Source organism: Aythya ferina (genome assembly GCF_964211825.1).
Source record: "Aythya ferina genome assembly, chromosome: 18".
In the NCBI taxonomy this organism is placed as follows: Eukaryota; Metazoa; Chordata; class Aves; order Anseriformes; family Anatidae; genus Aythya; species Aythya ferina.
Genome location: NC_140317.1, coordinates 8,996,172 through 9,008,566, shown reverse-complemented (window position 1 = coordinate 9,008,566; position 12,395 = coordinate 8,996,172). Strand labels below are relative to the sequence as shown.

Here is a 12,395-nt window from a genome sequence, read left to right as displayed (position 1 = left end):
GTGCTCACAATGGAACATACAGTCTTTGATCTAATTGCTCTTTAAAAAGCATCAGTGAGCTGTCTTGCAGCACAAGTAGTAGTTTTTAAAACAGTGTTAACTCTTGTCCCCTTAATTTACCATGACACAAAGAAACATTGATCACAGTGAGGTACAAATATGTACATACAGCTTCTGAAGAGCCTGAATAACACAATTTATGCCATATTCTATTTCATCATATTGTTATGGTTTCTGTTCAGCCGTCCGAGGCCTGCTTTTTTTAATCTGGAAAGTGCTTCCTGGGTTTCAAGCTTGATTGACTTGCTCATCAACTAGTTCAGAGAAACATCTGTATCTGTCCCTTCTACTGACACTCTTAATAAAAATATATATTTAAATAAAAGCCTTTTACACGCAGCTTGTGTCAGAATTAGTGATTTATGGCAACAGTCTCTCTAGACTGAAGTCCAGAAAGCACTGTAAAACAACTAAATGCCTGACAAGGACAACAAATGGTTCATGGGTACAAGAGTCTGGGGATGCTGTTGACAGCACCTTAGTTTGCAGCAAACTACTGAAGCCCTGGAGCAACTTGAAAGACAACATTTCTCGCTCACTTATAGGCGTAATGAATGCAAACATCTGCACAGGGCAAACAATGTTTTCCAAATTAACTTTTCCTCATCATGATTGCCTTCATCTTCAGCGTTGTTATTTTTCTAATCTGGAAAAAGGTAAGCACAACCACAGAGACAAGCATGGGGCGTGAGGTCTGGAAATAGACTTATAAGATGAGTTGTTCTATTACAGATAATGCTGTCAATCCAATTTCCTACAAGAGTTTGGCAGGACAATGGGCTGAAAGCAGCTATCCTGCGCAGCTGCCTTCTATTGTATTTCCTTATAACCTAGCAGACAAAAAAAAAATCCAGTTAACAAGTTTACGAGGAGGAAATTCTCTGGCATTTTCACTTCATTTTTTGTAGTCGCATCCAAACTCTGAGCTTGCCATTGAGCAACCCACACCACCTGTTGCCAGCTGCAGCTTTTAGATGCAGACTGCACAGCACCGGTGCAGACAGTGCCTCTTTCCATACATTTTGCAGCGCATCCTTTTCGTCAAACCTTGAGCCCAGAGAGCCCAGCGCTGGCCAGCTCCCGCCAGGCATTAAGCACAGCGGGGAAGAGGCTGTGCTCTCGGTCCCAGGCCTGTGTGAGCTGTGCAGGGCTGAGGCCTCACAGGCTCCTCCTTCAGCACTGGGTTCAGTTTTGGGCCCCTCACTACAAGAAGAGCATCAAGGCTGGAGTGTGTTCAGAGAAGGGCCTGGAACACAACTCCTGTGAGGTGAGGCTGAGGGAACTGGGGGTGTTTGGCCTGGAGAAGAGAAGTCTCAGACCTTATCGCTCCCTACAACTACCTGAAAGGAAGGCGTGGGGAGCTGGGGGTGGGCCTCTTCTCGCAGGTAACTAGCGACAGGGCTAGAGGGAACGGCCTCAAGGTGGTAAGGGGAGGTTCAGGTTGGAAATCAGGAGACATTTGTTTTCAGAAGGGGTGGTCAGGCGTTGGGTCGGGCTGCCCAGGGAGGTGGCGGAGTCAACATCCCTGGGGGTGCTCAAGGAAGGGCTGGACGTGGCGCTTAGGGACACGGCTTGGTGGGTGGTGGTGCAGTAGGAGATGGTCGGACCAGATCATCTTGGAGGCTTTTTCCAACCTTAACAATTCCAGGATTCTCCTCTAGACTGCTGAGTAAGGCTGGGGGCTCACAGCAGGCACCCACAGCAGCGCAGCCCCAACCCATCAGGGGCAGGGATCCCCTCGGTTCTCTGCCAAACCCCGGTCCCCCCCTTAATCCCCTCAGTCCCCCCCCAGCCCCGGCCGCCCCTCACCTCCTCGGCCTGCTTGCGCAGCGCCTTCTCCCTCTCGTACTGCGTGAGGAGCTGCTCGTTGTCGTCCCGCAGCAGCTCCAGCTCCACGCTGGTCTCCTGGCTGTGGGCGCACACCGAGTCCAGGTTCTCCAGCACGGCCACCACCAGCGGCATCAGCTCGGCCACCACCTCCTCGTCGTAGCGCCCGATCAGCCGCTCGAACTCGCGGTAGATGGAGCCGGCCAGCCCCGACACCCGCTCCGACATCATGGCGGGGCCGGGGCCGCCGGGGTCCTCCTGGTACACCACGCCGTCCGCCAGCTCCATGGCTCTGAGGGGAGCGCCGGGACCGGAGACGGGGCCGGGGAAGGGGCTGGGGGGGGGGGAGTGGAGGCGGCTCCGCGGCGGTGCCTCAGCGGCGGCCGGGAGAGGAGGAGGAGGAGGGGGGGGAGCGGGGCGGGGGGGGGCGGAGAGCAACGGCGGCGGCGCGCGGCACTGACCTCAGCCGCCGCGCCGGGGCGGGGCCGCGCGTCACGCGGGTGGGGGGGTCACGTGGGTGGGGAATGGGCGGGAAGGAGGTGTGGGGGGGGTGAAGGAGGGGGGAGGGGGCCGCGCCCCGCCTGAGGGGAATGGTTGAGGGGGGAGGAGGTGGGGGGTGTGTCAGGAAGTAGGGCGCACAACGGGAGGGTTTGGGGGGATTTAAGCTGCTTTTGGTGGTGTTTTATGCAGTGCCGTTGTCAATAGGATTCTGTGCTTTTTCTCTCTCTAAGTCCCGACCCTAACCATTGCCCTAATTGTCATCCTGAGCCCGCAGAAGTCTCCCAGGGAGCAGTGCTCGCAACGGAAGCCTTTTGGGAGAACCGAGCGCCCTTTGGGAGCCTTTACGCAGCCCCACACACAACAGCACCCTGCGCTTTCTCTTCAAACCCTAACCCTGTTACCCTAATTATGACCCTAAGCTCACCTCAGTCTCCCTTGGCTGCTCCCAACAGAAGCCTTCTGGTAGACCTGAACTTACTTCGGCAGCCTTTATGCAGCCCCGCTCACAACAGCACTCAGAATCACAGAATCACATAATTATCTAGGTTGGAAGAGACCTCCAAGATCAGCTAGTCCAACCTCTGCGCTTTCTTTCTCTTCAAACCCCAAACCCGAACTCTAACCCTAACCCTAACCTTACCCGTTACCTAATCATGATCCTAACCCCACACTAAGCCCACCCAAGTCTCCCAGGAAACTGTCCTCGCAACGGAAGCCTTTTGGGAGACCTCAGCTTCCTTTGTCAGGATTTACACAGCTCCCCACACACCAGGACTCTGAGCTTCCTCTCTCTCAAACCCAAATCCAAACCCTAATCATGTGGCTCTGGGTGCTGGCGGCCCCTGTGGGCAGGTGGGTGACGGCACGGGGATTCCTTCTCTTTTAATAGACTTGCAGAAATGCCCTCCAACAGTTCCCGTGAAAGCATTATTATTTACTACATGTACAGAGGCATAAATAGATCAAGTGAATGGGTTAGGGATGACTGGCAGAGTTAAAACTATTTTTTTAGGACTTAGCAGCTCTGCAGCAATGCTGAGTTCTCTGTGTTTCTTCATTTCCGACAACAAAAAGACCTCTTGTTTTCAATGTCTGATCACTTCGTGTCGGAAAACCTGCTCTGTTACTGGGAACATGGTTCGGAAACATGTTGTGCTTGGCAGGAGAGGTTGGTTTTCCTGGGGTTTGGAATGATGATGGTGTGTTTTATCAGGGGAACAAAGTCGGCTATTTCAGGCACTTACTGTAAATTTGAGAACATCTACATAGATTCAATAAAAAATTAGAGAAGCTTCACATTCTTCATTTTTATCATACAATTCACGTTTGGGGAAATCACCTTTTTTCATTACGTGAATGTAGTTCATGTGCAGTGGAGCTAAGGAACCAGGTGGCCTAGCAGCAGTACAGCAACAGAAATAAAAAAATGCAAAAGCTTGAGAAGTGATGAAACTTCAACTGCAGTGACTGCAGTAATTTCCACTGGAGTGCAGTAGAGGTTTGCACTGTATTTTCCCTCATTTGGGCTGATTCTAAGGCAGTAAATATGCTTAAATTCATATACTGCATTGTGTTTACATACTAAGCTAATGGCTCTGCATAGGAAGAACAAAGATAAAGATTTCAGTCCCCTGTGTTGGGTTTACATGTGAGTTCTGTTCAGACATAACTAATAGTTCATATTTAAACTAAGATAATATTTAATATAATGCAGCCAGGACAGCTAAACTACACATTTGTTTGTAAACATGGCAAAAGGAAAGAAAAGTTGTTTGCCTTTGAATTATGACCAAAAAATTAAGTCATTTTAGCTTAAAATAAAATAAAATAAAATAAAATAAAATAAAATAAAATAAAATAAAATAAAATAAAATAAAATAAAAGTATATTGTCATACAGAAATCATCTCAAGTGAAATTTTCATTTGAATTATTGGAAATGACCCCTATGAAAATATTATTTTGTATTTCTCTTTAGCAGTTGTCCACTCAGAGAAAAACTGCAACTTCCCCATGTTTACCAGCTGTCTGCCATGGATTACTGTCTTTACTTGATGCTGGGGTGTTGAGGGACAATGTCTTTCAGAATTTCTCTCTCCCTTTGTACCACAGTTTCACATTTGCTTCAGTTGTTTGTATTGAGGAAGACACTGAAAGCCTTTGGGTTGGGGGTTGCTGGCTTGTGTTTGTTATTTTTCTTTAAGTGAGCCTGAATAAATCTTGTAGGAAGAGTGCAGATATCCAAAGTAATTCCATTCTGCTCTCAGGACAAGGTTGGTAGGCCATATCCAATTGCAGTGGACTCTTAACCTAGACCTTACTGCATTATTCATGTGTAATACTGCATGACGTGAGGACATCTGTAAACAACTGCAGATGATTATAAGGCTAACAATACTGATCATCTTGACTTGTTGCAAATGCTCTTTTGTCTATATGGTTTTATAGTTATTGTCATCATGCTTGGCAAATTGCACAAATACATTAGCTCAAAAGACTTTCGTTTTGGCAGACAGCAAAAATGGGTCAAGGTGTCCGCTGACAGCCTTTAAGGGAAGGGGTCTCTAAGGATATACTATTTTTATCCTCTTTCTATTAGCAAAATTGATAGATGTGGTTTTCTTTCAAATAGCTGGAGCAAGTCCATCAGTGAATGGGCAGGCTGCTGCTGCTAGGGTTGCAGTCAGACTGAGTACAGGGGGAAGAGAGTTTGTGCTCCATTTGCTCTGTTTGTGCTCCATTGTGCTCCTGTTTTATGTCTAGTAACCTCAAAGTTTTATACCATGGATAAATGAAATATTTAAAAATATGAACATTAGAAAAACTACCCAGGACAAGTTTCAACTGGTGTAAAGATGTATCCTGTGGGCAGTCTTACTATTCTGATCATGTTTTATTATGTGTACCTCACAGTCAGTGTGAGATCAGAAACTCAAGGTTGGATTAAAAATACAAGATAAGAAAGTATATCCTAGCTGCTTGCAGAAAGATTAAGAAACCTCAATGGTCTGTCAATTTAGTAAACTGATCATGCATAAGAAATGGCACAAGAGACACAATAGTGTTGTCTGTGTTGCTTGAGAACAGTGACTGTCTGTGGTGACAACTAGAGTAAAATACAATTCATAGACACGGGGAAAGAACTACCTGAGAAACAAAGCAGTTTTCTGGATAATAAAAGTTATATTCTGCATTCCTACAAGTATCAATTTATTTGAAATTAAATTGATTTGTAATTTACCATTAGCCATTGAATCAGTTGGGGATGAGAAGAACTTAACTTGGGCTTCAACCAGAAGAAGAAATTAGTTCTGTAGTCCTTTATGTCTTAAAGCACAACAGAAATCAAGCCAGAAGATAAAGGATCATGGTTACAATAATCAAATGGTAGCAATACGTAGCTAAATGAGGAGTTGCATAGCCAAGAGCAACAAAGCAAGTCAGACTTCCCAGTCTGGTTATGAGCAGCAAGAGGTGCATAGCACAGAACACAAGTCCAGACGAGAATTCACCAGGTGTTTGTTTGGAGGAGTACAGGTACAGGCTTTTATCTGAGATCTTCCTAAAGCTTGGGCCAAAATGTAAAAGCCAAGAGCTATGTTTAAAGTCTCCTGAAGTTTGGAGACATTCACAGTCAGCCTGTTGCCTCAGGCCCATTTAAAAAAATCTCTGCTAGTTTTAAGTAAAGGGTTAAAGGCTTGAGCTCAGTAATGGCGTTTCTCATTCATTCACACTCTACATTGAAGAATGAAGATTTTTTTTTCTCTTCCCATGATCTCTCCACTTTTAGAAGATTATTTATCTAGACTGTCTCAGACCTCGCGTTTTAGGTGAACATGTAATTTCAATCTACTCAGTAATTTTGGTAGAATTTCTAACTATAGCAAAAAGATGCTATATTAAACATAACAAATAAGTATACTTCTGTGGTGATTTATGTACTATATAATGTATAACATGTTCTGCTAATCATGGATTAATCTCAAACGTGACAAAGATGACCCTTATTTAATGAGGTTAAAAGACTTGGCAAAGATCACACGGCAGGCCTACGGTAAAGCTGCAGACAGTTCTTGCCCACCTTACGGCAAGTCCTAAGCTTTAATCGTTAAATAGCACGGTTTTAGCAAGGCTATAAATAGATGTCCTATTGCTGCTTTTGACTAAATATTTTTCTAAACATTCTGTTTCTGGGGACATTTTTCTATTTATAAATACTGCTTTGCCTTTGTGAGGATCATACATTAGGGTTTGTATTAGTAATGTGAAATATCTGAAATAAAGGTGTATTGGAACAATGGAGTATACCTGGTAGAATTTCTGAGTATTCTCCTGATAAAGCTGAACTTACTCCTGGTAAGTGGCAGCTAAGTCCTGCCCAGAAGGAACGGGAGCCCACATTGATTTGCTTTCAGGAAGATCCAAGGAGTAAAGGCAAGGAAATTCATCCCAGTTTCAGAACCAAGAACAGGACAAGAATGGGTTTCCTCTTGGCAGCACATGCACCGTGAAGACTAGGGCATTGCAGATGTTTTATCCTCACATCTATCAAAGGGCGTAAAACCCTTAAGAAACAAGTAAGTGTTGAAGGGGGGTTTGCCTCTGAGAGCTGATATGTAAAATGTGATGCCTTCTTTAAAGGAGAAACATAAAGAAAAAGAGATACTGCAATAACGAGGCATATTGAAATAATTCCGTGCATGGTTTGTAATTCAAAAAACGGAATTGAGCTGCAAAGAATCAATGCTCAACAAAGCATTTCCTTTGCACCCCACTTTAAATAACCCGAAAAGCAGCATGCAGGCAGATGACGGCACCACCCCCTCCCCAAAAACACTCCGGGCTTCGGAGGAACCGCGTGGGGATGTCCGCGGGTGAAGGGTCACGGCGGGCCAGGCCACCGGCGGGGGATGACACGGGAAGGCGGCACCAAATCCCCTGAGCGGATCAGGGCCCGGGGGCAGGCCTAAGGAGGCCCCGGGAAGGGTTAAGGGGCAGCCCGGCAGCGGCGCGGCCCCCGGGGGCGGCTCGGGGCTAAGCCGGGCTCGGCCGGGAGCGGCCGCCGAGGGAGCGCCGGGGCCGGAGCAGGTGGGACGGGGCGGGGGGGACAGGGGTCGAGGGGGATAACGGGGGGCGAAAAGGGGATGAGGGGGGCATGGCCCGGCCGGGAACCCCTCTGCTCACACGGGGACGGGGCGGTGCGAGGGGGCAGCCCGCAGCAGGCTGACCGCCGGCTGGTGTGAGTGTGCAAGGGGGTGTGCTTGAGCACTTTGGGGGTGTGCACAAGTGTGCAAGTGCACTTGCGTGTGAGTGCACTTGTGTGTGCATGCGTTGTGAGTGTGCACAGGTGTGTGGCAGCACTTGTGTGTGCACATGCCGTACTTGCAGCAAACCGTGTGCCAAACAAAATAGAGATGTCTATAGATTAAAATGATGTTTATGGATTTATCCAACCTACTTTGTCCTAACTTGCCGGCGGCGGCCCCTCACTGCACCTGCAGTAGAGCTCTTCGCTTTGGTTCCATTTAGAGCTTTTCTGAATTTAATATTTGCTAATTGCTTGGTCCTGTATCTGGCAAACCATTATTGTTTTAAGGTTACATTTGTTGCGCTTGTAAAATCCCTGGTGGGGAGTGATTGATTTATCAAATCAGCGCAGATCACGGGGTGACAGCCTGCAGACACAGCCAATGCAGTCATTACAATAGCATAGCTGATGGCACACACGACTCGGGGCTGGGATCACACTTGCCTGCTGGTCCTGGAATAACAACTCTTGTTCTTCCTCGCTAGGACGATGGCTGCTGTTGCAGAGCGCACCTTCATCGCCATCAAGCCTGACGGGGTCCAGCGGGGACTGGTGGGAGAGATCATCAAGCGGTTTGAGCAGAAAGGATTCAAACTGGTGGCCATGAAACTGATACACGTAAGCTGTCCTTAACTTGCACATCTCCTTTTCATAGAAACGGCAACCTAAAAATAAAGTAGGAGACAATAATGAGAAATTGACCGTTCAGAAAATTTAAACCTGGACCTTTGGTAAGTCTTTGGCTATTTTGGAAAAGTTCCAATTCGCAGCTCTGGCTAAATGCTTTAGACATGCTAAGTATGCTAATTTTAGTAACTTGATGTCCTTAGCCCGAAGAGAATATTCTTTTAGGTGCATCCTATACCTAATAAATATCTCTGGATATCTTCAACAAATACCAGTTCACATACCCGTGTTAGCAACAGATCTTTTTTGAGTTCAGGTGTGGTTAAAACAAACAGCTCAAATTCATGTTTACTATAATTACTTACAGGAAGTTGCTAGAAATGATGAATTTTGAGGTGTAGGCATGTTTTAGGATTGATAGCGCTCTGCAGTTAATCTATCTGATTTCAGTACGCTCTTAAGCTCGTAGAAGAAGCTTTTTGTGTGGTTGTTTTTTAATGCAGGCCTCTGAAGACCTTCTGAGAGAACACTACATTGATCTAAAAGACCGTCCATTCTATGATGGTCTGGTGCAGTACATGCACTCTGGACCTGTTGTAGCTATGGTGAGTTCTTAAAAACAAAGTTTAGCTAAGAAAAATACACTGTTTAGTTGTCTTACCTGTAAATAAGCTCGTGGTACCTAATGAATACTAGTTTACCTTTGAAAGGATTCAAATAATCAAATAATATAGTTTGGAAGATGTACTTCTGACTTGGTTTTTCTATGTATCTTTTTATCACAGTCTTTCTCTCCTTTGATCCTTTGAGTCAGTATGTTGAGGAATAGGGCAGGGGAAAAGGGAGAGCTTAAGCTGAAACTTTGATAAACAGTAAACCTGCACCCAAAAAAAACACCGTGGAATGCCATGTATTAATCAAGCTGAGAAGTGATGATGAAATATTTTTACAATACTCTCACGTTCAAGTAACTTTGAAAATCTTGTTTAGTCTAATTTAATTAGAAGGAATTTTCCTTTTATTTTTTTTCCCTTTAACAGTGTGTTTGTTGAATAGTTGAGCTGGAGGTTTAGATCTTCAATGAGCAGAGAGCTTTGGAAGGCTGTTTACTGTACTGAGATTTAAAATAGTTCTCTTCCCATCCTTGGGGAGGAAAGGTACGTTGCAGATGGGTGGGGAAGGGCAGAACTGCACTAAAGGCTTCAAGAATTTGACAGAGAAATTGGAAATAAAATATGACTCCCTATTAGGAATATAGGGATGGTGACTTGTGTTATGATGAACAGCACTGCATAATTCTGGAAGGTGTTATTAATTCTTGCTACTTTGTCTAGTGCAATATAATCTCAATGGATTTTTTTTTTTTTTTTTTTACTAAGGTGTGGGAAGGTCTTAATGTGGTTAAAACTGGAAGGGTGATGCTGGGGGAAACTAATCCAGTGGATTCAAAACCTGGCACTATTCGTGGTGACCTCTGTGTTCAAGTTGGAAGGTATATTTTGAAAGTACTGATTTAAACTGAAGCCCCTAAAGCTCCAGTGGTATGTCGTGATACACATAGGAAAAGTGCTCCAGCCTTCTTCATTTTATGCGTGGAGCTGCTTTCCCCATTATAATGTGACTGGATCTAAAGGTGGAAGTGGAATTGCAGTCTTCCCTTTGACAAAAATGATGAGCAAAGCCGTCACGGCCCACTCCATGCCTATAACTACTTTACAGTTCCTCACGACTTCTCTCTGTAATGGTGACCACTTAAAAATGAAGTTGACTTTGCTTTGCACTTGACGATTGTATTAATTTTATATCCACCTCTTCTTTTTGTAGGAACATCATTCATGGAAGTGATTCTGTAGAAAGTGCTGAGACAGAGATCAATCTGTGGTTCACTCCTGAAGAACTGGTTGATTACAGAAGCTGTGCTCATGAATGGATCTATGAGTAGAACTGAGCCCATACCTTTTGATATCCTTACTATCTGTAATCAGTTGTTACCAGTTATTTTAAAGTCCTTCATATCAACTAGTAGAAACCCGTTTCAGAAACCTGTGGTATTCACTGTTGTGAATATTAAATATAATCAGTGTTTGTTGCTGTTTTGGTTAAAAAGCTATCAATTTATGGATAGGATTGTATTTTTAAAAACTTTTTAGCTACGTATGGGAGTGAGAGAGGTGAGATTCAAACACAGAGAAGCAAAACATTCCTTGTTAATAATACAGAACATGTATTTTCCTGAAGCACTCCCCAAAGTCAAAGAGGAGGTTTTAGTAAATAGAAGCTAATGCAAATCTCTCAGTGTTAAAGGTGCATCATTTTGTTAAAGTGTTAGTGGTCAACCAGTGGTATGTAAATACATTGTGTGCTCAGATGTTGAGGGTTGAGCTTGATATCAAATCAAGTGAATCCTCATGCCTAAAGGGGGTGCAGAAAAACTCTTATTTCTCCTTCCAAAAGGTGCTGTGCCTGTACACAGAGCACGATAAAATAACTTCTCTACATTGACATGGTTTAATTTTTTTCTGCATGATTTATTTAGTATTTTAAGGAAGGATTAATAGGCCAGGCTTTTTGAAATGCTCTTTTATGTGAAAAGAAGATTAATGTGAGAATGGATGAGCGTGATCCATTTTCAGTCACTGTACCGTAGCAGTCCTCTAACATTGCACAGAGGAACAATGGAGTGATGTTTGCTGTACTGACCACAGAGCTGATAATTTAGCTTCATTTGTACTTCTACATCCATACTTCCTTAATAGCTGGAACTCCAAAGCAAGGAGCAAGTTGATTTTGGATAAGATACTTCATAAATGGCTCCAGCATTATTTATTTATTTATTTAATCGTGTCAACAAATACATTCGTAATAATGCTAAACCTATTTCAGTAGAGGAATCTGCTTCCATCACAGAACACAGCCTCTTGCTGAAATATTTTGCAACAAACACTCAACAGAGGTTTGGGATGTAGGAACAAAAAGTGCACTGGAGTCAATGTAATGTATTTATTTCCTTGTAACACTGTATTCATTAAAAGCAGGAGTTTTGTGAAACTACTTGTTCAAACTCCCATATTTTTGCCTACAGTGAGTTGTTGTTTCAAAGAGCAAACTGCAATGAATATTGAATTTGATGCTTATGATACGTTATGAAGGCAACCAACTCCTAATGAGAGTTGGTTGCCTAATAAAATATTTGCTGTTTCTTAAGTTAAACAAAAGGTTTGTTCATTATATTGCCTTAGGGCTAATTAATGAGTCTAAGGAGAGGGAACAAATTCCCTACCTACCAAACTGTAGATGATGTTTGTAGCCTCTTTCCTAAAAATAGTCAGTGCTACAGAAGGCAAATAATTAAGTTAAAGGTTGTTAGAACAAAGCGAACACATAACAAACCTGTGCACTGGATGAGTAGTAGTCCTGAGTTCCACTTTTGCCTGAAGGATTAGGTTTCTTTCTCTTGATTGCTTACTACAAAACAGAAATTTGGGAAGAAGTGTGGTTTACGTGGAGGTGAGGGGGGTTGTCAGAAAGATACTGATTAGTGTCTAATGCATTTAGACTGAGAGGAGGTGGAAGTTGGCCACCTCTTGGAAGAAATGCAGTATTCCTCTTGCACATCTGAGCTGCCTGACTCAGCGTTTCCAGTTTCACTAATTTAAGTTGCCTGTCAATAGGAGACTGCGTACGTACTGCAGAGGGTATTGCTTTCATGTTACAGCCGCAGTGCTGGTGTTGAATTATAACTAGTTCAGGAAGAAAAAATGTAGCTTGTAAATTATATCAGCTAGTAAGCACTATAAAAACTAATAACATTTTTCTTAATTCTCATTAAGGTGCAGGTTCAGGAACTGTTAAGTTTTACATGTATGTTTTGACACTTCTCAGCTTCACCTTCTGATATCATAGCCAAAGAAATATCCCAGGCAACTTCCTCGGCTTCCAGCTGCCACATCTCTCTTCTGGGGGACACAACGCCCAGCCGGCCTGAGGCGTGCTGCTTCTGCTGAGCTAATTCGGCCACCACCTGATAGGAGACAGCGGGGCTATCTGTGAAAACAGCAAAGCAAGGCCTCCTA

The 12,395-nt window shown here is 44.1% G+C and overlaps 2 protein-coding genes across 8 annotated transcripts in view; one reads left to right on the top strand and one right to left on the bottom strand.

Annotated features, from left to right (window-relative positions):
* Positions 1-2,274, bottom strand: part of SPAG9 (sperm associated antigen 9) — a 63,176-nt gene extending 60,902 nt beyond the window's left edge. For 2 of the 5 annotated variants that reach the window (XM_084492229.1, XM_084492231.1), the window contains exon 1: positions 1,870-2,273. In XM_084492229.1, the coding sequence (XP_084348355.1) occupies positions 1,870-2,175 (306 nt within the window). In that variant the 5' untranslated portion in view covers positions 2,176-2,273. Of the gene's footprint in view, positions 1-1,869 lie in introns of all 5 variants that reach the window. The other 3 variants (XM_084492230.1, XM_084492232.1, XM_084492233.1) reach the window with 2 other exon arrangements.
* LOC311420895 (nucleoside diphosphate kinase-like) lies at positions 1,277-11,373 on the top strand. Of its 3 annotated transcripts, none has more exons than XM_084492245.1 (5): positions 1,277-1,327; positions 8,181-8,313; positions 8,826-8,927; positions 9,702-9,814; positions 10,147-11,373. In XM_084492245.1, exons 2-5 carry the CDS (start codon positions 8,185-8,187, stop codon positions 10,262-10,264), a joined length of 462 nt encoding a protein of 153 aa, XP_084348371.1. In that variant the 5' UTR covers positions 1,277-1,327; positions 8,181-8,184; the 3' UTR covers positions 10,265-11,373. The 3 variants fall into 3 exon arrangements, with proteins under 3 accessions (XP_084348371.1, XP_084348370.1, XP_084348369.1); XM_084492244.1 differs by lacking the exon at positions 1,277-1,327 and adding an exon at positions 5,209-6,964; XM_084492243.1 differs by lacking the exon at positions 1,277-1,327 and adding an exon at positions 7,407-7,475.
* Positions 11,374-12,395: the final 1,022 nt, after the last annotated feature.

Coding starts and splice junctions, on each gene's coding strand:
- LOC311420895 (XM_084492245.1), top strand. CDS start 8,185: ATGGCTGCTGTTGCAGAGCGCACCTTCATCGCCATCAAGCCTGACGGG. Junction 8,314..8,825: donor TGGCCATGAAACTGATACAC/GTAAGCTGTCCT, acceptor TTTTTAATGCAG/GCCTCTGAAGACCTTCTGAG. Junction 9,815..10,146: donor CTCTGTGTTCAAGTTGGAAG/GTATATTTTGAA, acceptor TTCTTTTTGTAG/GAACATCATTCATGGAAGTG.